Source organism: Mytilus galloprovincialis, chromosome 14 (genome assembly GCF_965363235.1).
Source record: "Mytilus galloprovincialis chromosome 14, xbMytGall1.hap1.1, whole genome shotgun sequence".
Lineage (NCBI taxonomy): Eukaryota > Metazoa > Mollusca > Bivalvia > Mytilida > Mytilidae > Mytilus > Mytilus galloprovincialis.
In genome coordinates, this window is record NC_134851.1 from 55,153,465 (window position 1) to 55,178,040 (window position 24,576).

At 32.5% G+C, this 24,576-nt stretch overlaps 1 protein-coding gene across 2 annotated transcripts in view; it reads left to right on the plus strand.

Moving 5' to 3' along the window:
- The window catches only part of LOC143059813 (dual specificity calcium/calmodulin-dependent 3',5'-cyclic nucleotide phosphodiesterase 1A-like), a 290,727-nt gene that overhangs the window by 13,007 nt on the left and 253,144 nt on the right, over positions 1-24,576 (plus strand). Inside the window, exon 2 of one of the 2 annotated variants that reach the window (XM_076233380.1) lies at positions 4,632-4,667. The exons of the other annotated variant lie outside the window; for it this stretch is intronic. Coding sequence (XP_076089495.1) covers positions 4,632-4,667 — 36 coding nt within the window. The remainder of the gene's footprint in view (positions 1-4,631; positions 4,668-24,576) is intronic. 2 annotated transcript variants of the gene reach the window in all.

The window sequence follows — 24,576 nt, forward strand, 5'->3', positions numbered from 1 at the left end:
GAGTTTAAAGGCTAAAATACTACAGTCTGATTCTTTAGATGTTTAAAAATGTTTAATTTTGTTTCCCAGCATTTTACGCTTCCTGTGGGAATTTGTATGATAGAAATGAGTTCCTAATGACTGTGACAGATTATGTGCTACAATGTAAGAATGTCCTTTATAGCAAGACTTAAGCTGTTTAAGGATAAAGTACCAGGTTTCTATTACTTCAAACATTCTCATGTGCTTTTATCATTGCAATTAAAACAGCATCACTAGTGATTAAGGATGTTTGTTCCTCCATTTTTTAAATTTTTTACCAGATTTTCGGAATCCTCTGGTTTTATCCATGTATTGTCATTAAAAAATTTTGCCCACTAACCCCTACTTTTCTTTTCATAATTTTATTACATAAAGTTTAAAAAGCCATATTTCAAAATTTTATAAAATTCTTGTTATTTTTTCATAGTTTTTGAAACAAATAATGTGCCAATGTTAAATATATGAAAAATCTAGAGAGAATTATTTCCCGCCATATTTTCATTGGCTTATATCTCGAAAATGAGCACACGGACCCTCCATTTTTTTCTACTTTTTGAGTTTCTTTATTAATATACTATCAATTCATAATAGTCTTTTAAAAAACTTGTTATTTTTTAACAGAGTAGCGAACATCCTTAATGTGACTACAGGAAACCCAACTCTAATAAAAATCAAACTTTAATAAAGGTAATTACACTATTGGCATTTAGCTGAATGTTGTCTCGGAAGAACATTCTGATCTCAAGCAACAATCACTTTTTAATTGTGATGTTAATTTTTTTGCCATGTCAAATTAGTGTGATTTTTAGGTAACCAGGTGGACAATTTGAATACAAGTGCAATTTTAATAAATGTGATACTCAAAAGCCTGTCATATTCTTGCAATGTATTTGAAACCTCCCCTTTATTTTGCCATTGTGTTGCAATTGTCAGTATATCTCAACTTATTTGATTGTTCCTTCAGTATCTCAACTTATTTGATTGTTCCTTCAGTATCTTTGGCCTCTCTTTCACAGTACTGATTAATTTGTACTCCACTGGATTCATTATTGGTCATTTTAGATACCAATTTTCATTGATCCACTAGAAATTTAAATCTTCTATGAATTGAGGTGGTACCTAACACTACAGGGAGATAACTCTGTAAAGTCAGTTAAATGTTTTAATGACGTTGTGTTGTAAAAAGAATATTAAGCTTCTCAGTGATCAAAATTGGTGTTTGTCAAATTGCTATATATAATAACCAGTGTAATTTTTCTGACAAAACGGTTGGTTCAAATTTTTTTATATTTCTATATTTTTGTTTTAAAAAGTGTCAAAGAAAATACTTTGACAAAATTTTATGAAAATTAAATGAGCTCAATTAATTTTAGTGAAAGTGTTGGATACCACCTTAAACAGATTTTTAATTGGCCTATTATGGAGACCTTAGAAAAACCAACAAATCATAAATATCCACAAAAATACAAGTTTTCCTCAGTCCATGAAATTGTTACCCATGAAAATAAATGATTCCACAGTAGTGTAATTCAATAATTACATTTAGGAGATAACTTACAGTATTGTATTTTAAGCTCCCACGGCATCAATTGGGGATTTGATGGTCGCAAATTTAGTTTACTGGCGACGCTTTAGCGGAAACAGTAAACAGGTATTTGCGGCCATCAAATCCCTAGTTGATGCCGTGGGAGCTTAAAATAAAATATTGTTAACTTTATTCTAATGAAACTGACAGAAAACAATGTTAAAACATGTATTTAAAATCTGTTATATGCTGTCTGCGCTTGCGCGTATGTCCCATAGCATCAATTGTCAATTGATGCCATGTAAGAAAGTGACGTTATCCAATCAAAATGAACGTTACAAACGTTGTTGCATTAGAATGAGTTATTCATATTATGATGTACCAGATGTGGATTTGACCAAATAATGCCTCCTAATATAGTGTATGTTCATGGCAATAATTTTTGGAAAAGAAAACTTAAAACAAATGTTCAGATCCAAAATATCTGAAAAAAATGAAAGAAAACCAAGGAATCAGGACTATATATACAGAAAATGATCTGTGAATTCCTGAACAAATGAGTAGTACCGAAAATTTGTTTGTGTTTAATGATAATGGGCAATGGTTACAGTGTAGGTTGACATCAAAGCTTTGAACATTGATGTAAGTTAAATGATTATAAAAAACCCACAAATATGATAATCGCTGTTTGATTAATTATTAATTAACCCGTCATGGTTAAAAGCAAGATTCTGGTTTACATAATTTTTTTTCAAAATCAGATTAGTGTCAAGTATGCCAATGAGTTCTTGCACCCATTTTGTGGCTCCATCTGTAGACATTTTGATTAATAACGGGAAGTGACTGGTTTCCTGTTCATTTTCAGCAGCTAATTATCACGATTTTTGATTAAATCTGTCATATCAAAGTTACGATATTCCAGAGCTCATATATAAAAAAGAAGATGTGGTATGATTACCAATGAGACAACTCTCCACATGAGATCTATAGGTCACCATACAGCCTTCAACAATGAGCAAAGCCCATACCGCAAAGTCAGCTATAAAAGTCCCTGCAGTGCATTTTCTATCATGATTTCCTTGATTGAGGGTTGCTGCTCACTAAAGAAGCTTTTAAACCAAGAGTTCCAATTGGTGCAATTGTCAGAACATCCTTTCTTAAATTTTACAAATGCTGTCATGAGTTGTTTGGGACTGTTATATGAATTATCTGTCTGACAGATTACCACAGATATGTCCATATTGTCATAACCCCTGTGATCCATCCACTTTCCTTCTAATCTGATGGTAAAAAAATAGACTTTTTGCTGTGTTTGTAAAAACACAACTAACACGACTGGCGCTCCACATTTGGAGCAGAATCTGCTTATCCTTATGAAGCATGAGATCATGTTTCTCTGTGTCGATCATACATGTTTTTGGTAGACTTCTTTTTAGATGGGTACTGGTTACGCACTGGCATCAAACAATCTTAATTTTATTTATGGCCTTGTATATTTATTGTTATATCAGCAGTTTAAAGCATTTTATTTGCAGACTGTATGTGAAATGATTATAGACATCTTTTGTTTCTCTTTCAACACTAGGTTGCTGTTACTCATTGACCTTGACCCACTTCTTTTTAAATTCATATCTTTACCCCTGAGTGCTCCTCCAACACATTTCATAATCTGGTGTACAGGGAAATTTTAAATACGGTCTTATTTCTAGAAATTGTAACATTACATCAATAAATTTTTTATATGATAATATCCGTCAATTAGCAGTTGTATTCAAGCAATAAAGCTTCATGTTACCATGACACTAAAAAATACATTGTACCATCTTGTTTTGTGAAATTTAAGCATTTACATCCATAACAATTTTTTTAAGAAAATCCTTTTGAATAGCAGTCACTTTCAACCAATAAATCATCACGTTACGATGACATTAAAAAATATCATCGTAATTTTGTTTCATACGTAACAAAAGTAACAAAATTTCGTAGAAAATCTCTTTCAATAGCATATATTCTAGCATTAAAGCATCGCATTACCATAACGTTTAAAGGCCCCAAAGGGGTGATGATACTGCTTTACCTTATGTTAAGCTTTTAATCAACTTTAGTCTAGACTCATAATTGAGAGAATATCTGGTTGCCAATAACATCTTGCAGAACCTAAGTCTTCCTTTAGGAGAAAACAATCAGAAACTACATCATCTTATAATAATTACAAAGGTTCCTGACTGAACACATGCATATCGTTGATTTGTGTGGGTCTGATTAATGGAATGATTGATTATTAGATGTTTAATGCCACTTTTGGTACTACATGTATTGGCTTTTTCATGGCATTAGGCCAAATAAAAGTATATGTGTGGTTCCAGTTACCCTACCGTCCCTACTTTTTTGTCTTTAAAATAGCCTACACTAAAGATTTTATTGTCATTTTTCATCAAGCACTGTTAAAGTCAGAAGGATGCTCCCATAGACTCAATGTAAAAAAAAACATAAAATAAAAAATAATCCCTACATACCTACCCTAACTTATTTTCAGATGTAACTGGAACCACACATACTATTTCATTTGGCCCAATCAGTTTTTATTAAGGGAGAAACCTAGAGTACTCAAAAGAGAACCATAACCCTTGAGGCTAAAAAATTGACCATCATCAGTGGCCCCCTGAAAAAAACTCTAAATCTGTCTCTGATCATAGTCACTAGAGATTGGAGTTGAATGTCCTAAATGCAATGACTATTTATGAAAACAATAAATCTTAGTAAATGTTTTAGTCACTGCAATAACACCAATTGGAAGAATTCCATTGATATCTACATTGTCAAGGGAGATAACTCTCTGTAGGTTAAAATACCATAGGGGCAAACATAAAACATGTCAAAGAAAAACAGACAAAAATTTTGGCCCTGAGTGAGTGGGCTGAGTCTATATCTTTGTGAAAAAGCAATGGGATGGCTTTGAAATAAATATTGAAGCAGCTTTGCTATATAATTTCATAATTCTCAATAAAATTTATAAACATAATGCATATTGTTCTTATATAAGAGTACAACAAATGATATATTCTGAATTTCTTTTCTCCTTTAGTCTCAGACCAAAGTACTGCATACAAGAAAAACAAAGGTATGGTTTGATTCACAAATGGAATAAAAATGCATGTAGGCTTTGTGTCACTGTGGAAGATAATGTTTAATGCATGTAAATGTGATTAAGTAGTCATTCAAAATTGTTGAGATAAGTTTTTCCTCTCAACCAGGTGGATCTAAGAAGTCAGAGGGATTACTTTGATTTGTTTTAGAGGGGATGGAGGGTGGTGGATAGGTTTGGGTGGAAAAGGGGGTATGGGGAGTTTGAAGAATTCATTTACTTAATTGTATTGTGAAAAAACTATGTGAATTAAGTTTTTTATCCTTCATTGAACTTTTGATGTCGTCCCTTATGCAATGGACATGGAATGTAAATTGTCATATTACAAAGCAAGAACACTGAGGAACAGTTACTGAAGCATTCTGTCAAAGCCAGAAACCTAAAGAGATCTTTTGTTTTACATCATGTGAATAGGTTAGGTGTTGCATGAGTGTTTTGTGTTTATACCGACAGAAATACGTTCACCAATGATAGTACAGACTGAAATCATTGAATTTGAAAAAGGGGATATATATAAAAAAGAAGATGTGGTAAAATTGCCAATTAGACAACTATCCACAAAAGACCAAAATGACACAGACATTAACAACTATAGGTCAGACTTTTTTTTAGGAATTCAAAGTTGCAAGGGAGTATAATCCAACAAGGCAATGTTAATTAGAAATGGAACATTTAAAGAATTTTTGCATTATCCTGGGGCCACCAAAGCCCTTTCTTTTCTAAATCCACCTCCTGTGTTGCACAGCTTTTTCTATTTGCATTTGAACAAGAGAAAAGCATTAATGGAAGCAGAACTAGATTGTGATTCCATGTTCAAAGTAAAACATATATGTGATGATTGCTAATTTATGCTAAAATATTCAACAAATTATTTTTATGTCAACTTTCAATTAAAAAATATACAATAAATATAAAAAAGAAGATGTGGTATGATTACCAATGAGACAACTGTCCACAAGAGACCAAAATTACACAGACATTAACAACTAAAGGTCATGCATTGTACTGCCTTCAACAATGAACACAGCCCATACCACATAGTCAGCTATAAAAGGCCCCGATATGACAATGTAAAACAATTAAAACGAGAAAACTAACAGCCATATCTTTATAAAAAAATGAACGAAAAACAAATATGTTAACACATAAACAAATGACTGCAACCACTGAATTGCAGGCTCCTGAAGGGTGGATAAAGATAACATTATGCTTTGCTTAGAATTTTATTGTTGCCATTTTACCTGCCCTCTTTTTGTTGCGTATCTGCATTTTTGTTTTACTTAATTTTGAAAAGTAATGCATAGACACACGTACACATAAAATACCTTGTGAATGTTGGATTTGCCTATAAAAAGAAATTTTGATGGAATTAATTATGCCTTCCTGAATCATTAAAAGCATGATTCCAGGAATCAAGAAAATGTACCTGTTAAGATTGAGCACTGGTATATGAGCAAGACAAGATAGATAAGTGTGTGTTATTGAAGTATATTTATATTGAAGATGTGATAAAAATATGATCGTATAAAATAGTTATGATTGCTTTAATTTTTGCTTAAAAATGGCTTTTCAGAGATAATGGAACATGCACTAAGGAGACAATTGAATTGTAGCACATCATTTTAAATTAGACTTGATGTGAGAAAAACTGGAGTAAATAAGCCAAGGTGACATAAAGTTATCAATGAATTTTGTCAAATTAGCACATTCTGAAAAACCTTTTGAAATAGTATAATAATTCATAAAATTACCAATAACTATGTCATTACTAGGAAACGATGTCATTAAAATAACTTTGCAATAGAAGTTGATAAAATGGACTTTTCGCCACTTAGTCAAAGGAAGGTGTTTGAAAAATATGAATAGGAGATATAAGATTATATGGACAAACAGTAGTTAATAATGTTTATCAGAAAAAATAGGAAAAAAGAAGACAATTAAATATTATTTCTGGATAAACTGAAGAAGATAAATACAATTATTGGTTTGTTCAAGGCCAAACCTAACAAGACAGTGATAACAAGTCTGTTTTACTTAGATATTTGAAGCATGAAAGTATTTTAAGAGAAGCCAATCTAACTGTCTGAAATCACTGGAGATAAATGGTCACCTTAGATAAGATCAGGTTTTCAGCACATTTCCAATCATATGTAGGTAAACTCAGTTCATTCATTTTTATATGTGCACTTATCTGGTGAGCAGACATTTAGAGAAAGGGTAGCCTACTTTATGCTGCATGAAATTTAATTTTATAGAATCATCCATTATAATTGATCTGAAAGCGTCACCAACAACTTGTACATGTTTTAAGCACAAAAAAGACTTTTCAAATGGGGCACCAAAAAAAAAAAGAAAAAAAGACGAGTTTGAAACAAATTTTGTACTTATGAGCGGCCTCTTTTCAGGTGGGTTGAGGTATGGCAACATCAAACAATTTTAATTTTATTTTTGGCCTGTCAGTATTGCTTAATGTAAATTCCATGCGAGTTGAGGTCTGAAATTGAAATTGGAAAAGAAAATCTGGCGTTTGCATGTATTCTCTGCCTTGTAGAGTGTTGAAAGGTCTTTACTCCTTTAACATTTTTAATACTAAATTAAATAGCCATAATTATACAGCTATCAGACAGTATTATCATTACTGAGAATCAGGGCTGAAAAAAGATTTCTGTCTGGATTAGGGCAGTACCAAAGAGGACAATTGCTTCTTGTTCATTTAAAGGTTTGATGAAAGATGAGCTAAATGAAAGACAAAAAACTGTTTATTACGTAATGAAGCAAGGCCTGGTGAGTCATGCAACAGTGAAAAGAAAAATGTAAAAAAAATGTTACAACTAAAATTTATTATAAATTATATTGAAGTGTTAATCAGGTATCTTTTCTTGCAATATGTTTTGTGAAATAAATGGCAGATAGTAAAATGATGCATTATCCTTTTTATCCTTTTTTTTTTATAGTGTAGCTGTATTTACCTTTTGAACATCACATCCTAAATAATTATTACCAAACTTTAAGAGTGTAATGCCTAAGGCTACATTGCAATCACCTTAGCCTGTCAGTTCGTATGTGACCATCTAACCATTTTTCCAACAAATATTTTTGTAACAATAATTTCAAAAACTAGTGAACTTCTTATTTGGTTAAGCAGTGATAAGTATGACCATTTTTCAGACCTTTCAGAGTCCTACTTTCTCTTTGAATTTTCAGTACTGTAAATTCAGAAATTATTGCAAATAATGTGCCTGGATACATCTGTTCTTCAAAAGTTCTATAAATGGACAGATTTAATTCATGCCAATGACTATTTTACAAGGTTCCTGAGTCACCATAAGTGCTTATTTCTGGCCTCAAAAATACTTGTTACCAAGAAAAGTGAAATCTTTTTCTTTGCTTTTCCAGAATTCCTAATAAAAATGTTTTATTTATGTCTTTCTTCAAAAATCACATTATAATTATTGTTGTATTATAAATTCAACGATAATGTTTTGTGTATAAGGTTTAAAGACTTAAAAAAAAAGACTAAAATATTGAGAATGTGTCACAGAGACAACAATCCAACCATGCATGGAACAGACAACAGAAACATGCAAATGACTGGTTTAACAATGTTTTTGATTTTTGGCCTCAAAAATGATTGTTGCTTATATAGTGCACACTTTTTATGGCCCAGCAACAAAGTTGTTGGTGCCATATAGTTTTACGCTTGTTCTTTTAGGTTTTTCTTTTAGCACCTATGTGACTTCATTCTTGGAAATATTGTTTACTGCTATTCTCCATGCATGTATTGTATTAGATTTCATAGATCTGAAATTTGATAAATGTAAAAGTCAAGGATAATTATTCCATGTTATAATTTCATCAGTGCATGTTGAAACTCTTGATCTTCATACTAGAAATGTGTCATTCTAAAGAAAATTGTAGATTTATTTCAATTTTATTCTATTGTACGAATAAACATTTCATTGATGGTGTATTAAAGTTTTCTTTTGAGAATTAATTGTCTTGAAAATGGAATTGGAAATATTTAAAACATAATAAAGTTTTAATATTGCTATAGGAATGAGTTTTATGAAGAAAGCTAACACAAAATGGCTGATTCAATTTAATCAGGCACTGGAAAAGTATTTCTGTTCTCAGCAATTTTTGTAGAATTTTTAGTAGATGAAAACTGTTTTAAACCTATTACAATTTTTTTTATCAAATGGATTTTTCTTGTGCACTCAGAAATAAAAAGGCATCAGGAAAGGTTAAAAATGTACAATAAGGGCGGAAGATATCAGAGTGACATTTGTAAAGTAAAAATACAAGATACCAAAGGGAATTTTAAACACATAGATGGAAAATAAACTGACATTGCCATGGCAAAAAAAGAAAAAGATTTAAAGACATACAACAGTGAGGCTCCTGCAGGGTCAAAAACGACCTGCGACCTCAGGGCTTTTTAGAGGCCACTTCCGACCTGAGGGCCTTCTAAAAAACAACCTGTGACCTGTAAAATTTGGAGAAAAAAAAACCGACCTCCGACCGACTTCCGTCCTCTGTGTTGGGAAAAACAACCTGTGACCTGTACATTTCCCTTAAAAACGACCTCTCGACGAAATTAAAAGCCTTTCCACCTGAGGGGGTACCCTGTGGGACGCTCAACAGTGGGATATACAAAACACAACATAGAACACTAAAGACTGAGCAACATGAACCCAACCAAAAACTGGCGTTGATATCTCAGGTGCTCTGGAAGGATAATCAGGTCCTACTCAACATGTGGACCCTAAACCCCTGTTGCTCATATGAGTACAAAACTGGTGATAGGTCTTATTTGATCGGTCACATTCTGGGAAAAGTACAAAGGAAATGTGGTTACAACATTTGGAACAATTATCCATTATCATCTGTGGAATAGATGACATATTGGAATTAACTAGTGATGTCATTTGTAAGATTTTCACATCCATTTGCCATTGAACATCTTCAATCAGCCAACTGTAGGTTACAATACACCATTTATGGGCGCAGCCATTTTATGAGCATAACATGGTATTCAGAATCAAGAGTATGGCTAATCCTGATTGGTCGATATGTGCGGCCGCTTTTTTTTTATTATTAGAGACTTCGTGCACTCTGCTTTATACAAAAGGCAAAATAAAAATTGTTCCATAGCCCTAAAGGCACTGAGATGACTTTTCAACGCTAGGACAAGACACGTATTTTTAAGGGCAAAATTGATAGGCATGGGAGATAAGTACAAAATACGCTAAGAAAAGCAACGTGAACCTATATTTTTTGGACCAAAAAATACTGTCCTAATAACTTTTCTTTGATTCTAGCAAGGTTTCGTTAAGAAAATCAACTTTCTAAAGTCTGTATCTCGAAAAAGGCTACCATTGTCGCCTATGGGGAAATTAATTGTTTATTTCAATCTATACGTATATACATCATCGACATTTCTTTATCATAGTGCTCAAAAAGTGTCAAAAACAGCCATTTTACTTGATATTTGATGTGAAACCGTATTTTTTGGTGACAAATGAAATATTGATTATCTAGCTTTTAAGCTATAGTCTGTTTCATATTTGTATTGCGTTTTACCTTAGAAACCATGGTGGGCTCGACTTTTGACTTACTGTGGAGGGAATATGTCATTTTCTGAAGTTCTGTTGATTTGTTCGAAAAGAGCAAGTACACATCTAGAGTTTGTGAATATAAATCGATTTTTAAACATAACAATCTCGACCCAAATGCTGTTATCGAAATTACCAAATTCAGCGAAATAAACGGAAATGATCCGCTTCGAACATTGAAATGTTCACACGAATAACAAATAAAATAGGCATGCCATTTTGTAGTTAACAAACAGTTATCGATGTTAAAACACAAATTACATATTCCATATTTTGAAATGCTATAGTCTGTTTCAAAAATGTACTTTTTTACGAAAATGGTTTCATTTAAAACTGTTGTTCGAAATTCACCGTAGTAGTTACATATTGGATTGGTTTTGGTAACTATATAATCAGTACTTGATGATATATAAAGAATCATTGGAGAAAGTGGGCATTATCTTCAGGCCCTTTTTAGCAGTACCGCATTTACTCAAAAAAACAGATTTTTTTTCTTCACATTTTTCGACTGGGGTCACCTCCGATAAAAAATTGTGAAAATTCAGAGAGGATTGCAAGAACGTTTAAAAGATGATTTATTTGTGGCATATATATTTGTGCATCTAACGCACTATGAATTGCACGATACTAGAAAGTATTAAATACCGTATAGGTTACAATACACCATTAGATTTTATGGGCGCAGCCATTTTATGAGCATAACATGGTATTCAGAATTAAGAGTATGGCTAATCCTGATTAGTCGATATGTGCGGCCGTTATTTTTTTATTATTGAGAGACTTCGTGCACTCTGCTTTATACAAAAGGCAAAATAAAAATTATTCCGTAGCCCTAAAGGCACTGAGATGACTTTTCAACGCTAGGACAAGACACGTATTTTTAAGGGCAAAATTGATAGGCATGGGAGATAAGTACAAAATACGCTAAGAAAAGCAACGCGAACTTATATTTTTTGGACCAAAAAATACTGTCCTAATAACTTTTCTTTGATTCTAGCAAGGTTTCGTTAAGAAAATCAACTTTCTAAAGTCTGTATCTCGAAAAAGGCTACCATTGTCGCCTATGGGGAAATTAATTGTTTATTTCAATCTATAGTTTCATTTTAACTTTGTGGGTATCAATTTTCCAAGGATATTTGATTATGTGTTTTTGCCAAAGTCTGCATACTGATAAAAATTGTTCAGAAATAGATGAAACCTTAATAGTATTTAACACAAAGGGAAAGTAAAATGAATAGAGTCATGTTTAATACACTTAAGTTTATTTGATAAAGTTTATATTAAATTGAAACCATACTGTATTTCAATCTTGACAGGTTTCTGAGTTTTATATTCAATATAGACCAAGTGTCAACAACCTAGCTTACATTTATCAAATATTTATTTTGATAAGGTTTAACCCCTACTTGTAAAAAATATCCATAAATGTACTAATGTTTGATTATAGTTTTACAAGCATAGGTATATGATTTTGTTTACTTTGGTGTTATAAATTAAGTAGCATAAGTAGAGATCTTAAATTTCATAGTATATCAACACCTACTGTTTGGAAGGAGTAATGCAAAAAGAGATATAAGTATAAAAAGAAGATGTGGTATGATTACCAAAGAGACAGCTGTCAGACTCCACAAGAAACGAAATGAGACAGAAATAATTAACTAAAGGACCCCTTATGGCCTTCAACTATAAGTTATATGGTTCGCTACTGACCCCCTACGGATCCATAGAGGGTTAGTAAAGTCCATAGGGGGTGAGGCCGGAGGCCAAGTCCCCTATGGATTTTATTCACCCTCTATGGATCCATTAGGGGGTTAGTAGTTAACCATATAACAAATTTATCCCACGCTGGACCTTTTCTGCTGCGTTTTGTTGAAATATAAACGATGAAACAGAACAACATTCATAGATAACGTCACCATTAAGGCGTCATGAACCCCTATGAAATTTACTAACCCCCTACGGTCTCATAGGTGGTCACCACGTGACGGTGTTAAAGCAATCACAACGTGATATTTTACCCGCGGTGCGATAAAATAAGATATGTCCATACCACATAAGTTATACATCAATAATACAGTAATCAAACAACGCAATAAAGGAAACTTTCAGAATTTTCATTTAAGGGGTTGGGGAGAAAAATGAAAAAATAACCAATTTTATTGAGAGAAGTTTGAAAAAGCAGAAAAAATAGGTGGAGTAAGTGAAGAGAGATGAGGGAATATAGAGAAAACTAAGATCTGAAAATAGGGAAATTTTGACCTTAGAGAGAGGAGATGGAATATTAGTGACCAGTTTTTTCTCTTTATCTTCAGATATGCAGTTTAAACTTCCATCACATTGAAAATTATGCACTGTTGCATGCTGAAAGTGTTATACATGTATTAGAATTATTCCTTTGGGTCTTGATGTTACCAATTAATTTTAGACTTTTAAGATATTTTTATATGAATGTTGAAGTTTAATTGGGACATTTGTAATTCCCTGTTCTGAAATAACTAATTTCTGACTATATGACATTGAAATGATTGCCACAAAAGTATACCAAAATATAAATTGACAATCAGAAATATTATTCAACAGTTTTAACAACTGGTGAGGGAATTTCTGTGTGGTTGAAATATTGTTATTTTTTTTGGAGAATTTTATCCAGCTTATAATCTGAAAAACCACATTGTATTTAAAACAATGAAGTATAAAGATCAAAGAATGGAATTTTGATATTTGGTTTAATGTTAATGTTTTAGGTTTATTAAAATTTCTTTGAATATTACAAATCTGAGGTCATATTTGTTATTGCTGGTCCTAAAAAAAATACATGCACAATTTATATAATTGGTTTCAATATTTCAATGTAGACAGTTACTCGATCCACAATGGAAGATTAAATACCTGAAATGGGATTTTGGTTTTGTAAGCTCTTGGGAAATTCCGACAAGGATTTGTCAATATTAACCTGTAAAGATGAGACAAGACACATTTTATCTTTGATTGAAATGCAATTGAATATATTTTATTGTCATACTGGGACTTAAAAAGTTTTACAAAATTGTACAAATGAAATAGCAAATATTTTTTTTTTAATACTGGGAATTCAAAATATATTTTTTAATATTAGTAGTCAGAGTTATCTTTCTTTACACATCAGTTGTATGGCCTTTTAATGTATAATAGTATAATAACTTTTCTTAACAGAGGCTGTGACTCCATGTATATGTTATGTTGTTACTGCAAGCAGGGATTTATCACACTTTTGTCTGTGATTTCATCTATTCATTCTACTAATCCCTATATTTTACATAAACAATGAGAATGAACAATTTTGCAAGAGACATGAGAATGAACAATTTTGCATGAGAAATGAGAATGAATGATTTTGCATGAGAAATAAGAACGAATGATTTTGCATGAGAAATGAGAATGAATGATTTTAGTACATAAATAATGAATGCTAATAAAAATTGGTATAAGAAAAGGGGGTATAAAAAAAAGGGGGTGTTACTGTTTTACCTCTAACTGTCCATCCATCCATCCATCCGTCAGTCCATCAGTCCCCTAGTTGAAAATTTTTGTCACATTTTTATCAGGAACTACAATACAAGGATTTAAGAAATTTGGTTTCAGGGTTTAAGGGTTTATATAAGTCTGCTATACCGTGTGATGCGTTTTCAGAATCATCACTCAACAACTTCCTTTTCACCGAACATGTGCATATTTTTACACTATTAAAACTATCCACTTGCGGCGGGGGTATCATCAGTGAACAGTAGCTCACAGTTTCACTTGTTGTGATAGTTGTTGTAGCTGATACTTTGTTGTTTTATCTAGATTTGTAGTTTTGTGTTATTACTCAGACTGTTGAGTGATGCTTTTGAATGCTGTAATTTATACCCACCCCCTCTGCAATGCAGGATTTTGAATATAGATCTAACTTTTTAAAATTGTATAATCACAATCACTGTTATAAAATGAATTATAAATTCAAAATGAGATTCATTGTCACAGACATGTGACAGAGTTGTCAAGCCACAACTTGAGATTTGGAAATTTTCAGCTGGAGTTTGGGTCTCATAACTGGAGATTTTTTATCGACGTACACAACGTTTTTTTGTGTGTTTAAACTGTATATCTTCCTTTTTTTGTTTGTTTAAAAAACAATTATTCCATACCTTTAAACACCTGCCTATCCATTTTTACTTGATAAAAATAGAAGATAAGGGGTTTTCAAATATTCATTTATTATCATGATTTTGTATAATTCAAGACATAGTGATCAGCCATCATACATAGTTGGCAAGAAGTATCTCTGATTAAGCTACATTGTCAACTTTGGTACCATTACTGAACATGCTACTAACAGAAGGTGTTAAATTTATAGAGTTGTAGGCTTGCTGCTTGGTAGCTGTCTCCATTAGTTTGGTCAAGTCATTAGGGCCACCATAGTCAGATTTGCATGAAGTGTAGTAAGCATCGGGTCTTGACCCTTGGTTACTGGATCAGCACCATTTGAAATCAGATCTCCAGGCAGATACTAATGGTCTTCTTTTATTTGCTGCTGGGGTATTTGGTGATAAAATACGGTTTGCATTTTGTCAAATTCTAAAATTTAAGAATAGTCCAAGACAACTCCATTGGCTTGGATAGAAAAGAAACCATCAATATCATATTTGAGATGAATTCATTTGTCTTTAAGGTTCATTAAATGTTCCATGTTTCAACAGCATCAAATAAATCCTTGTTTATAGGATACAACTTGTACAATTACAGTCACAGGAGTTTGAAATCCTATCAATAACGGGGTAAAAATATACCAGGATTTCAAACTCCTGTGGGCTGGATTTACCTATTTTACGACCTCATATTACCTTTTGATACAAGAGGAAACTTCCTTTTTTCTCAGACTTTTCCTGTATCAATTTCAAGTTTCTCTGACTTTTTCTTTGTACCTATCGATTTTGTAAACAAAAATATGTTCTGAAAATTTTTTAAGGTCGACATTTTCCAAAAGCAGAATATTTCTAATTTTAAAGGGAGCTAGGGATGGAAGAGGGTCTGAAAAGCGGGAGATTTTGACTCCCGCCGAAATCACATGTATGTTGTCACATGACAAACAGGTTTCCTGCTATAGACTGTTTAAAGTCACTGCCCACACTCCTTCCAGTCTTGACCAATTTTGATTTTTTTTAAAATCTGTTCTGTAACTTTCTCATATTTTCCATATAAAGGGAAATAACTCAAATTATTTGAAAGTTTTAAGTCATGCATTTTACCAAATCTTTAATTTTTCAGACTTTTGCCATTTGTGATTTTCAACACATTTGCTTAAGTATTTAAACTCTGTAATGTCTGGTGTATTTTTATATCCATAGGTCTTTAAGTATACATAATCTGCCCTGACCATCTATTTCCAGTGAAACAATTTTGATAAATATTTTGATAGTTTTGAGATTATTCAACGCTTTTTGTTCAACGCTTGAAATTGTCAATGGTGTAATAAAAAGAAGAAAAAAAAAAGGTATTACTGCTAAATTAACTCTATAAAGGAAATTAATTTTTGACTTATATTAGTGCTATAGAAGTATAAATCAATAAAATTTATTTATGATATAAGGGAAATAACTGTAGATTTTTCTTCCATATGATTGGCCAGTAACTAAAGTAATAAATACAATATAATTTTATGACAAATAAAAGATAATCTTTAATGTTATGAATCTTTATGGTAAACGAAGAGCATGTTTATGGAATATATTAGATGCTTTCAGAATTGATTTTCTGGCTGAAGGACTTCTCGTTATATTTGTATGAATATGAATTGTGTCGTGAATGTTGATGTTCGGATGAAGGATCAAATCATAAAAGGCCATCAAGTCTATTTGTTGTTGTTTTGAATTTTGTACTTATTGAGGGTCTAGAATAATGAATTTTTAATTCGTAATATCCTTGTAAATTTAAAAATTATATGAGTTAAAATAATGTTTTATTTCCTTTTATTGGAATACACATGACCTTTAATTGCTTGGAGAATGTAGCAATTAATTGAAACGTTGTTGTCTTTTATTAATATATTGTTGTAACAAACCAATTTTTCTCGAGCAATTTATTTTCCCATCTTCCTCCAGTAGAAAAAAGAACGCCAATATAAATCGTTGTGAATACGTAAACTTGGGATCTTTTCTCACTGAATTACATCAAGCAAATTTGAAAATGTGAAATTAAATTGTTGTAAGATTGAAAAGTAACTAAGGGTTTAAAACCTGAAACAAAGTATCTGTGAAAAATAAGATGGTTAACAGTAATCCTTCCTTCACTACCCTCTAATATTGACAGGACTGTGGTCAAGTATTTATTGACAGGACTGTGGTCAAGTATTTATTGATGTCCACTTGTCTGATAAACATTTACGAATATAATAAGATGGTAATCTTTGTACAGAATGTAAATATTTCTAATTCGGGAGATTTCTGAACAGTCTTAGTATTTTTATTCATGAACATTATTTATACTGTGGATTAAATAAGAATTCTTAATATTATCCTGAAAGCTGTAGGATTAGGTCACAACCAAAATTAAGCCAAAGAATATGATTTTTTCATAAATAGAATTAAGAATGGAAATAAGGTAGATGTCAAAGAGACAACAACCTGACCAAAGCCCAAGGCCCTAATGGGTCTTTGAAATAGCCAAAAAATCCTGCACTCAGAGGTGTGCTTCGTGATAATCTGGCTTTTAAACAAAAACATCACACTAAACTATGAAACATATGAATGAACTGAAAAAAAAAACCCACATTCAAAGATTTAACAAATACATAATTTTTGTTAAATTAAGCTGTGGTCACGAGGAACACATGACACATCTATGCAGCGCCACAACATGAAGTTTGGTCAAATTGTGGGTCATCTGTGGTCATCGTACGACAATCGCACGACAGTTGCACGATATTTTAAGTATCATGGCGCTGTCATGTGACAAAAATTGGACATGTTCTTTTTTTGTCTAAGGTTTTTTGTCACGTCACTGTCTTGTGGTCCTCGTGAAAGTGTCTTATGACCGTCATTCAACAGTCTTGCAATTAACACATTGTTGTGAGTAACAACATAAACAATTTTAATCAAACAATCGACGCACAACTGTGGTACAACAGTACAACAATCTCACGACTGTCGCAAAACACTTGTGATTAACAGGAAATTGATATCTCATAAAATATCAGACTGTTTAAAGATTTATTAATTTATCTAAAGCTAAAAGAAAAATTTTGAAGGACAGTTCCTAAACTTGTTAGCTTTATTAATATCTCTTAATGAAGCTTTGTTCGAAATGTCTTTTTATATTTAAATTCTCAGTAGGTGTAAAAATGCTTGCACAATTAACCCCGGAAGTTATTACTTAAGATAGATTAAATCTCTAACCAATGTATGTTTGAAATAAAAGACTTTTGAAAATGGAAATGTTGCATTGACTGAAATCTGAGACATCCCTGCAAACAGGCGCCAATCAATCTGCGAAATGTAATTAATTTGCAGAAGTTAAAATGTAAAAAAATAAAGTTAATGGATTAGTTTTAATCTGCAATTCCTATTTTCAAATTTTTTTTTGATGTTGTAAGCATTTTCTTTTAGTGACTTTTACATTTTCACATTTTCCAATTTGACAAGGACCTTAAATTGTCATATAATCACAAGACTCATGACACTTAATGGAGAATGTAAGAAAATAAATTGTTAACTTATCCTTATCGGAATGCATTAGACAAATTACAAAGCTATGAGATACTTTTAGTATTGTATTTGGTTGCCATTAGGTAATTACATTCTCGAAGCACTAAAATATTTATCTTAAGAAGCAATCTATTCCAATTCTGATATATCCGGGCAAATTGACATTGTCAATATTTGTTTTCAGTTATAGCGGCGACAATTTTTTGTTTTTCGCAATGTGTGGTTTAATATTTAATTCAGCTTTTGCTATTAATTATTGTCATTCTGCTAACAGTTTGAAATAATATTCCCCATGAGCATTATTGGATGGAAGTAACAAACAGGATTGTTCTTGGTTATGTTTTTAATTTTTTTGTCCAGTTACAAACTGAACATGTGATTGGACTAATACTAGCCTTGTCCCTGCTTTCCTATTGATCTACCGTAAACTAATTTATTTTCGCAGATACTTTATTTCGCGTTTAGTCCTTACTATCCAATTTCACGGATATTTAATTTAGTGATTTTCAGATTTACTTAAAGTGGTTTATGTTGAGTAAAGATCCAAGATTTACATACTAGCAACAATTATGTTCGTGTTATTTTGTTGCTCACAAAAATCGTGAAAATGAATCAAATGCCAAAATTAACAGGTTTACAATATTTGAATGGTATGAGGACTTTTTACCTGTTCCTGACTGCAAAAGCTATCTAGATCGAGGGCTCTTAGGCACACAAGGCTTCACCTGCTATGTCTGAAAGTAATGGCTTCATAGTCTTTACTGTGTGTTTTTGGAGCTACGATTGCAGCTTCTTTTTTGTCTAAATTTACATTACAATTACATGTATCAGTTATTGATAGAGGTCGGCAGAGAACTCCATTGCTTCTGCCTCAGTTTTAGTATGTCATGAGTTTGATTCCTGTTAGGTTCAAAATGCGGACATCAAAATTAGAGCAAGATCATAGTTTTGATTGTTTTAAGATTAGTCTTATACTATTACTGAATTGAATGTAAGGCTGCATGTATAGAACAAAAAAAATGCAAGTTTTGCTAATAGTACAAGGACCAAATGCAGCATCATTTTAGACTGTGTAAGTAAAGTAACATTGATAAGAACATACTATTATCATGTTTTAATTCTTGATAAGGTCTAAAAGAAATAGCATTTCTTTTGCTGTTCTTCATCTTAAAGTCACAATGAGGCAATCAACAAAGAGCTAGAGTTCAAATCTCCCATCAGAAGTGTCTTTGGCTGCCTTATACAACAAATATGCTGCTAATTGACTCCATAGTGTAAATCTTAAATTAGCAATGTGTATTTTGAATGATAATTTGAGACTGCCTTGAAAACCATTACAACAAATTTTACGCTTTTTTTTAGCTAAACGCCAAGGCAAAAAGGCCATTGTTTTCTATGACATGGAAAAGATTTAACACTTGTGTAATTGCCTTATATTTTACACATTGATTTTGTTAACATCAGGTGGAAATAGTTATAATGATGAACATGACTTGTGTCTGCAAGGAGGAAGATCTTATTTGATATTTTTTAAATTTTGGTAGAAAGTTGAATTGAAAAGAACAGATTATTATCATGCAACAGTAATGTATTAATTCCTGATAAAGCAAAGGAATAGAACTTCTAAATCAACTTGTTCTTCAACTAAAAGTCTCAATTAGCCCATCAAAAAGGAGCAAAAATTCACATCTCACTTTTTTCCTACCTAATCTCATAAAGTATCCTGCTAAAATGACTCCACCTTAATTAAAAAAGGAGCAACAATTCACATCTCACTAAAAGGTTTTTTTCCTGCCTAATTAATTGTAATCTCATAAAAATGTGCTGCTAAAATGACTCCACCTTATAGTGATAATCTTAAAGTAGAGATTGAGATCAGTAAGGATATAGTTTGGAAAATGAATAATAAGTTTGAGTTTTATTATACTATATATAGGATTTATCATGAATTAAGGACTGTGTGTTGATTTTTTTTTACTGCAACAAAGAATTTTAAATCTTTTGTGCTTAAAAGCCAATGCAAAAAAGGACATGGTTTTCTATGACATGGAAAAGATTTAACACTTGTGTAACTGTGTTGTATTTCACATTGATTTTGTTAACATCAGGTGGAAAATAATGGTGGACATGACTTGTGTCTGCAAAGAGGAAGATCTAATTTAATATTTTCTAAAATGGAACATTGATTAATTCTATAAATCCTTTGATATTAAGAAATATGATCTTTCTATCTGCTTCATAAACTGACTGGGATAAAACTCCTATTTGACAGCTATTAAATCCATTCAACTATTACCAAAAAGGGGAAATAACTCAATATGTATTTGTTCAAAGTTTAACTGGCAACATAAAAGTCATTTGTTTTTTGTCAGAAAGGGGAGGAGGGATTCAGGATTGGGGTTTCCAGGTGTTGAAAATCCCCCTTTCATTTGATTCAATGCATTAGAATGGGGACATATAGTTGGGACCCCCTTTCTACTGGTTTGGAAACCCCCTTTTTAGCCACCTGGCCCAAAGGGCCAAGTGAGCTTTTTTCATCACTTGGCGTCCGTCATCGTTAACTTTTACAAAAATCTTCTCCCCTAAAACTACTGGGCCAAATTAAACCAAACTTGGCCACAATCATCATTGGGGTATCTTGTTTGAAATATTTGTCCCGTGACCCGGGCAACCAACCAAGATGGCTGCCATGGCTAAACATAGAACATAGGGGTGAAATGCAGTTTTTGGCTTATAACTCAAAAACATAGGCGGATCCAGGGGGCCCTGGGGTCCTGCCTGCCCCCCCCCCCCCCCCCCTTTCGTGGGAAAAATTTGGTTGATTATATAGGGAATCATTGAAGCATGACTGGAGCAGGCGCCCCCTTAGGAAAAGTTCTGGATCTGCCACTGAAAAACCAAAGCATTTAGAGCAAATCTGACAGGGGTTTAAATTGTTTATGAGGTCGAGATCTATCTGCTCAAAAATTTTCAGATGAATTGGACAACTGGTTGTTAGGTTGCTGCCTCTGAATTGGTAATAATTTTAAGGAAAATTTGCAGTTTTTTGTTATTATCTTGAATACAATTATAGATAGAGATAAACTGTAAACAGCAATAACTTACAGCAAAGTAAGACCTAAAAATAAGTCTACATGACCAAAATGGTCAATTGACCCCCTAAGGAGTTATTGCTCTTTATAGTCAATTTTTAACAATTTTCATCAAATTTGTAAATTTTTACTAACATTTTCCATTTAAACTACTGGGCCAATCATTAAAGATAGAGATAATTATAAGCAGCAAGAATGTTTAGTAAAGTAAGATGTACAAACACATCACCATCACCAAAACACAATTTTGTCATGAATCCATCTGTGTCCTTTGTTGAATATTCACATAGACAAAGGTGAGCGACACAGGCTCTTTAGAGCCTCTAGTTTTAAATGGCTGCATGGATCTGCCCCTGTGTGTTGATGCTTATCTGAAATAAAATAATAAAAGAAAATCATTATAACTATGTGTAAATGGAGATGTTGAGTTAACATCAATGTGACAGCTACCCAATAACAGAACTTAAACTGAAAGACACCTATATTTTTTAAAGTGCGTGTTAGGCCGTTTCTTGTTTAATTGTTTTACATTTGTCATTTTTGGGCCTTTTATAGCTGACTTTGGGCTATGGGCTTTTTGCCCTCATTGTTGAAGACTTTACAGTGACCTTTAGCTGTTAATTCCCAACACGTCATGTCAAGACCAGGTCTCTGGTGGAAAGTTGTCTCATTTGCAAGCTAATACCACATTTTTATATGTTACATATTTCATGATATTTCAAAGTTCAGATAAGGAAGAAGGGGAAACATTATAGATGTTCTAAGGTATATCATAGTTCTGACAATGTATGCAAATGAAGAATTAAATTTCATAAGCTTAAATTGAAATCCATCCTTTTCTTCCCCCTTTATATTATTGCTTAAGCCCAGGACAGTGGCCATTAATAGCATTCTACATGTACCATATCATTTAAACTTTGTATGAAAGATGTCTCATTGGCAATCTTACCATGTCTCCCCATTTTTAACTGGATTTCTGAAATAAAAATCTGTTTATAGTTTGCTGATATACACAGGTGAGCAGCATAGTCAGTGAATTAACTTGAAAACGCTTTGACAAAATCTTAGATATGTTGTTTCCTGTGACTATAAAAGGAAGGTCAAGTTCTATTTTTGCATTTTTTGCTTTTATCTTTAATCAGTTGTAAACCTTCAAGTAGAGAAAAAAGTGATACTTTAATTGGTTTTGGCCCTTCCACATGCATTTCTGAACCCTACTTTAATTGGTTTTGGCCCTTCCACATGCATTTCTGAACCCTACAAAATTCTTTTTAGTTTACTTCGTTCTGTTTTGTCCAGATTTGCAAATATCATTTATGCAGGCAAATCTGGTTTGCTGTCACTCTGACAATCTCTTGTTATATTATATTTCCATAATTTTCACAAGAAATTTATCAGTAAATACTTGTAAGATGCTGTTCATATTGAGTTTATGTCACTCTAAGAGTGGTCTTATCTCAATGTTATGATGGAAGGATCACAATAAAGGTGAAGTCCTTGTGTACATAAAAGGTAGTTTTATGCAATTTAAATATTGAACTCCATTAATGAATTGAATGGTGTTTTTGTCCATAGTTATGTGATAAACATGTTGTCCATCAGTATAAAAACAAGGAAATGGTGTATAATTGCCAGTAAGATATTACTATCCACTTGATTTCAAATGAAGTAGATGTGCATAGGCGGATTTAGGGGGGGCAGGGGAATTGCCCCCCCCCCCTTTTTGGGAAAAAAATTGGTTGCTAATATAGGGAATCACTGAAGCATGACTGGAGCGGCCCCCCTCTTAGGTCAGTCAGTGGGCCCCCACTTATGAAAATTTCTGGATCCGCCACTGATGTGAGCAATTATTGGCAAATGTAATTATTTGTAAGCATGAGGACTATGATAGATATGTCAATAATTTAATTTTGAATGTAACGCGTCTTTTGATTGGCTGACGTTTAATTTTGTTATGAGCCCATAGACATAATTTAGTCATGTGACCGTGACGTCATCAACGTTTTTTCATGGTTTTCTACTGTTTCAAATGGAATTTAGAATTAAATTATAAGAAATGACTGTAATATTTTTTCTGTCTATTCGAAATAACATAAAAAATGTGATGCACACTGTTAAATAACCCGCTACGCACGTTATTCAGTGTGCACCACATTTTTTATGTTATTTCTTCATAGATAGAAAAAATATTACAGTCATTCCTTAAAATTGCTTACATACATAAGTTATTTTTTATATAAAATTGAAAATGGAAATGGGGAATTTGTCAAAAAAGACAACAACCCGACCATAGAAAAGACATTAGCTGAAGGCCACCAATGGGTCTTCAATGCAGTAAGAAACTCTCACACCCGGGGGCGTCCTTCTGCTGACCCCATATCAAATATGTATACTAGTTCAGTGATAATGGACATCATACTAAACTCTGAAATTATACACAAGAAACTAAAATTAAAAATCATACAAGAAAAACAAAGGCCAGAGGCTCCCGACAAATGGGACAGGCGCTAAAATCTGGTGGGGTCAAGGTTACATCAGCAATAGATGGATGGAAATCTAGACCCAATTTTGAGTTACAGATGTTATATTTTAAATCATGTTTCTATAGTTACCAAACCAACTTTGATATTGCCCCATGCCCCATGCCCAATTGATTAGGATCAAAATATTAAAGGTGAAGATCATATTGCAGCAGCTAGTGATAAACTGATTTTGGGCACAATTTTGGTTTTCTGATTAGATCTATATAGAGCCATGATTTTATTATGATTTTAGATCAAGGTCAATATCACAGTACCTACACATAAACTGAAATAAGAGGTTAAGTTTATTCCAGCCAATTACAAGCCAGTAAATCAAATTTTAATCCTAGTGGTTCAATTGATGCACTAAAATTTAGGCAAAATGTTGGGTTCCAGGTTACACATTCTCAGAGCTATTCAGTTAAAAATCCTGAATTGACTATATTTTTTGAAAGTTTTAGTATTTCCTGGCCCATAAGACCAAAAATTCTACATAAACAGGTAATTAACTTCAAGTACTTTCATTATACTATTCAGAAATTGATTTGAATATGTATCATGACCGTTTACTTTTTTTGATATCTTTAAAAACTTAAGGCCACTAGTAGTGCCTTTAGGTCTACAAAATTTTAAAAAATTCTCATAAATTCATTTTCATCTGTATGTAATATTATTTCATATTTTCTACACCTGATTCAGCCCTCAGTTTGGGAAAGTATGTTCAGTAGATATTGTATTTTTTTCCAATCTCACTATTCAGATACATTGACTTAGGTAGGGTACACAAAAGAGCAACCTAAATTCTGGAATGCAAATTATACTACCGAGCTACCAATATTGACATCCCCCATTTTAAAGCAATGCATGCACTCTCATGGCTCGCCGCAGGAGACTGTTTTCATTTTTGATATCTTGAAACTTAAACATATTAAGAA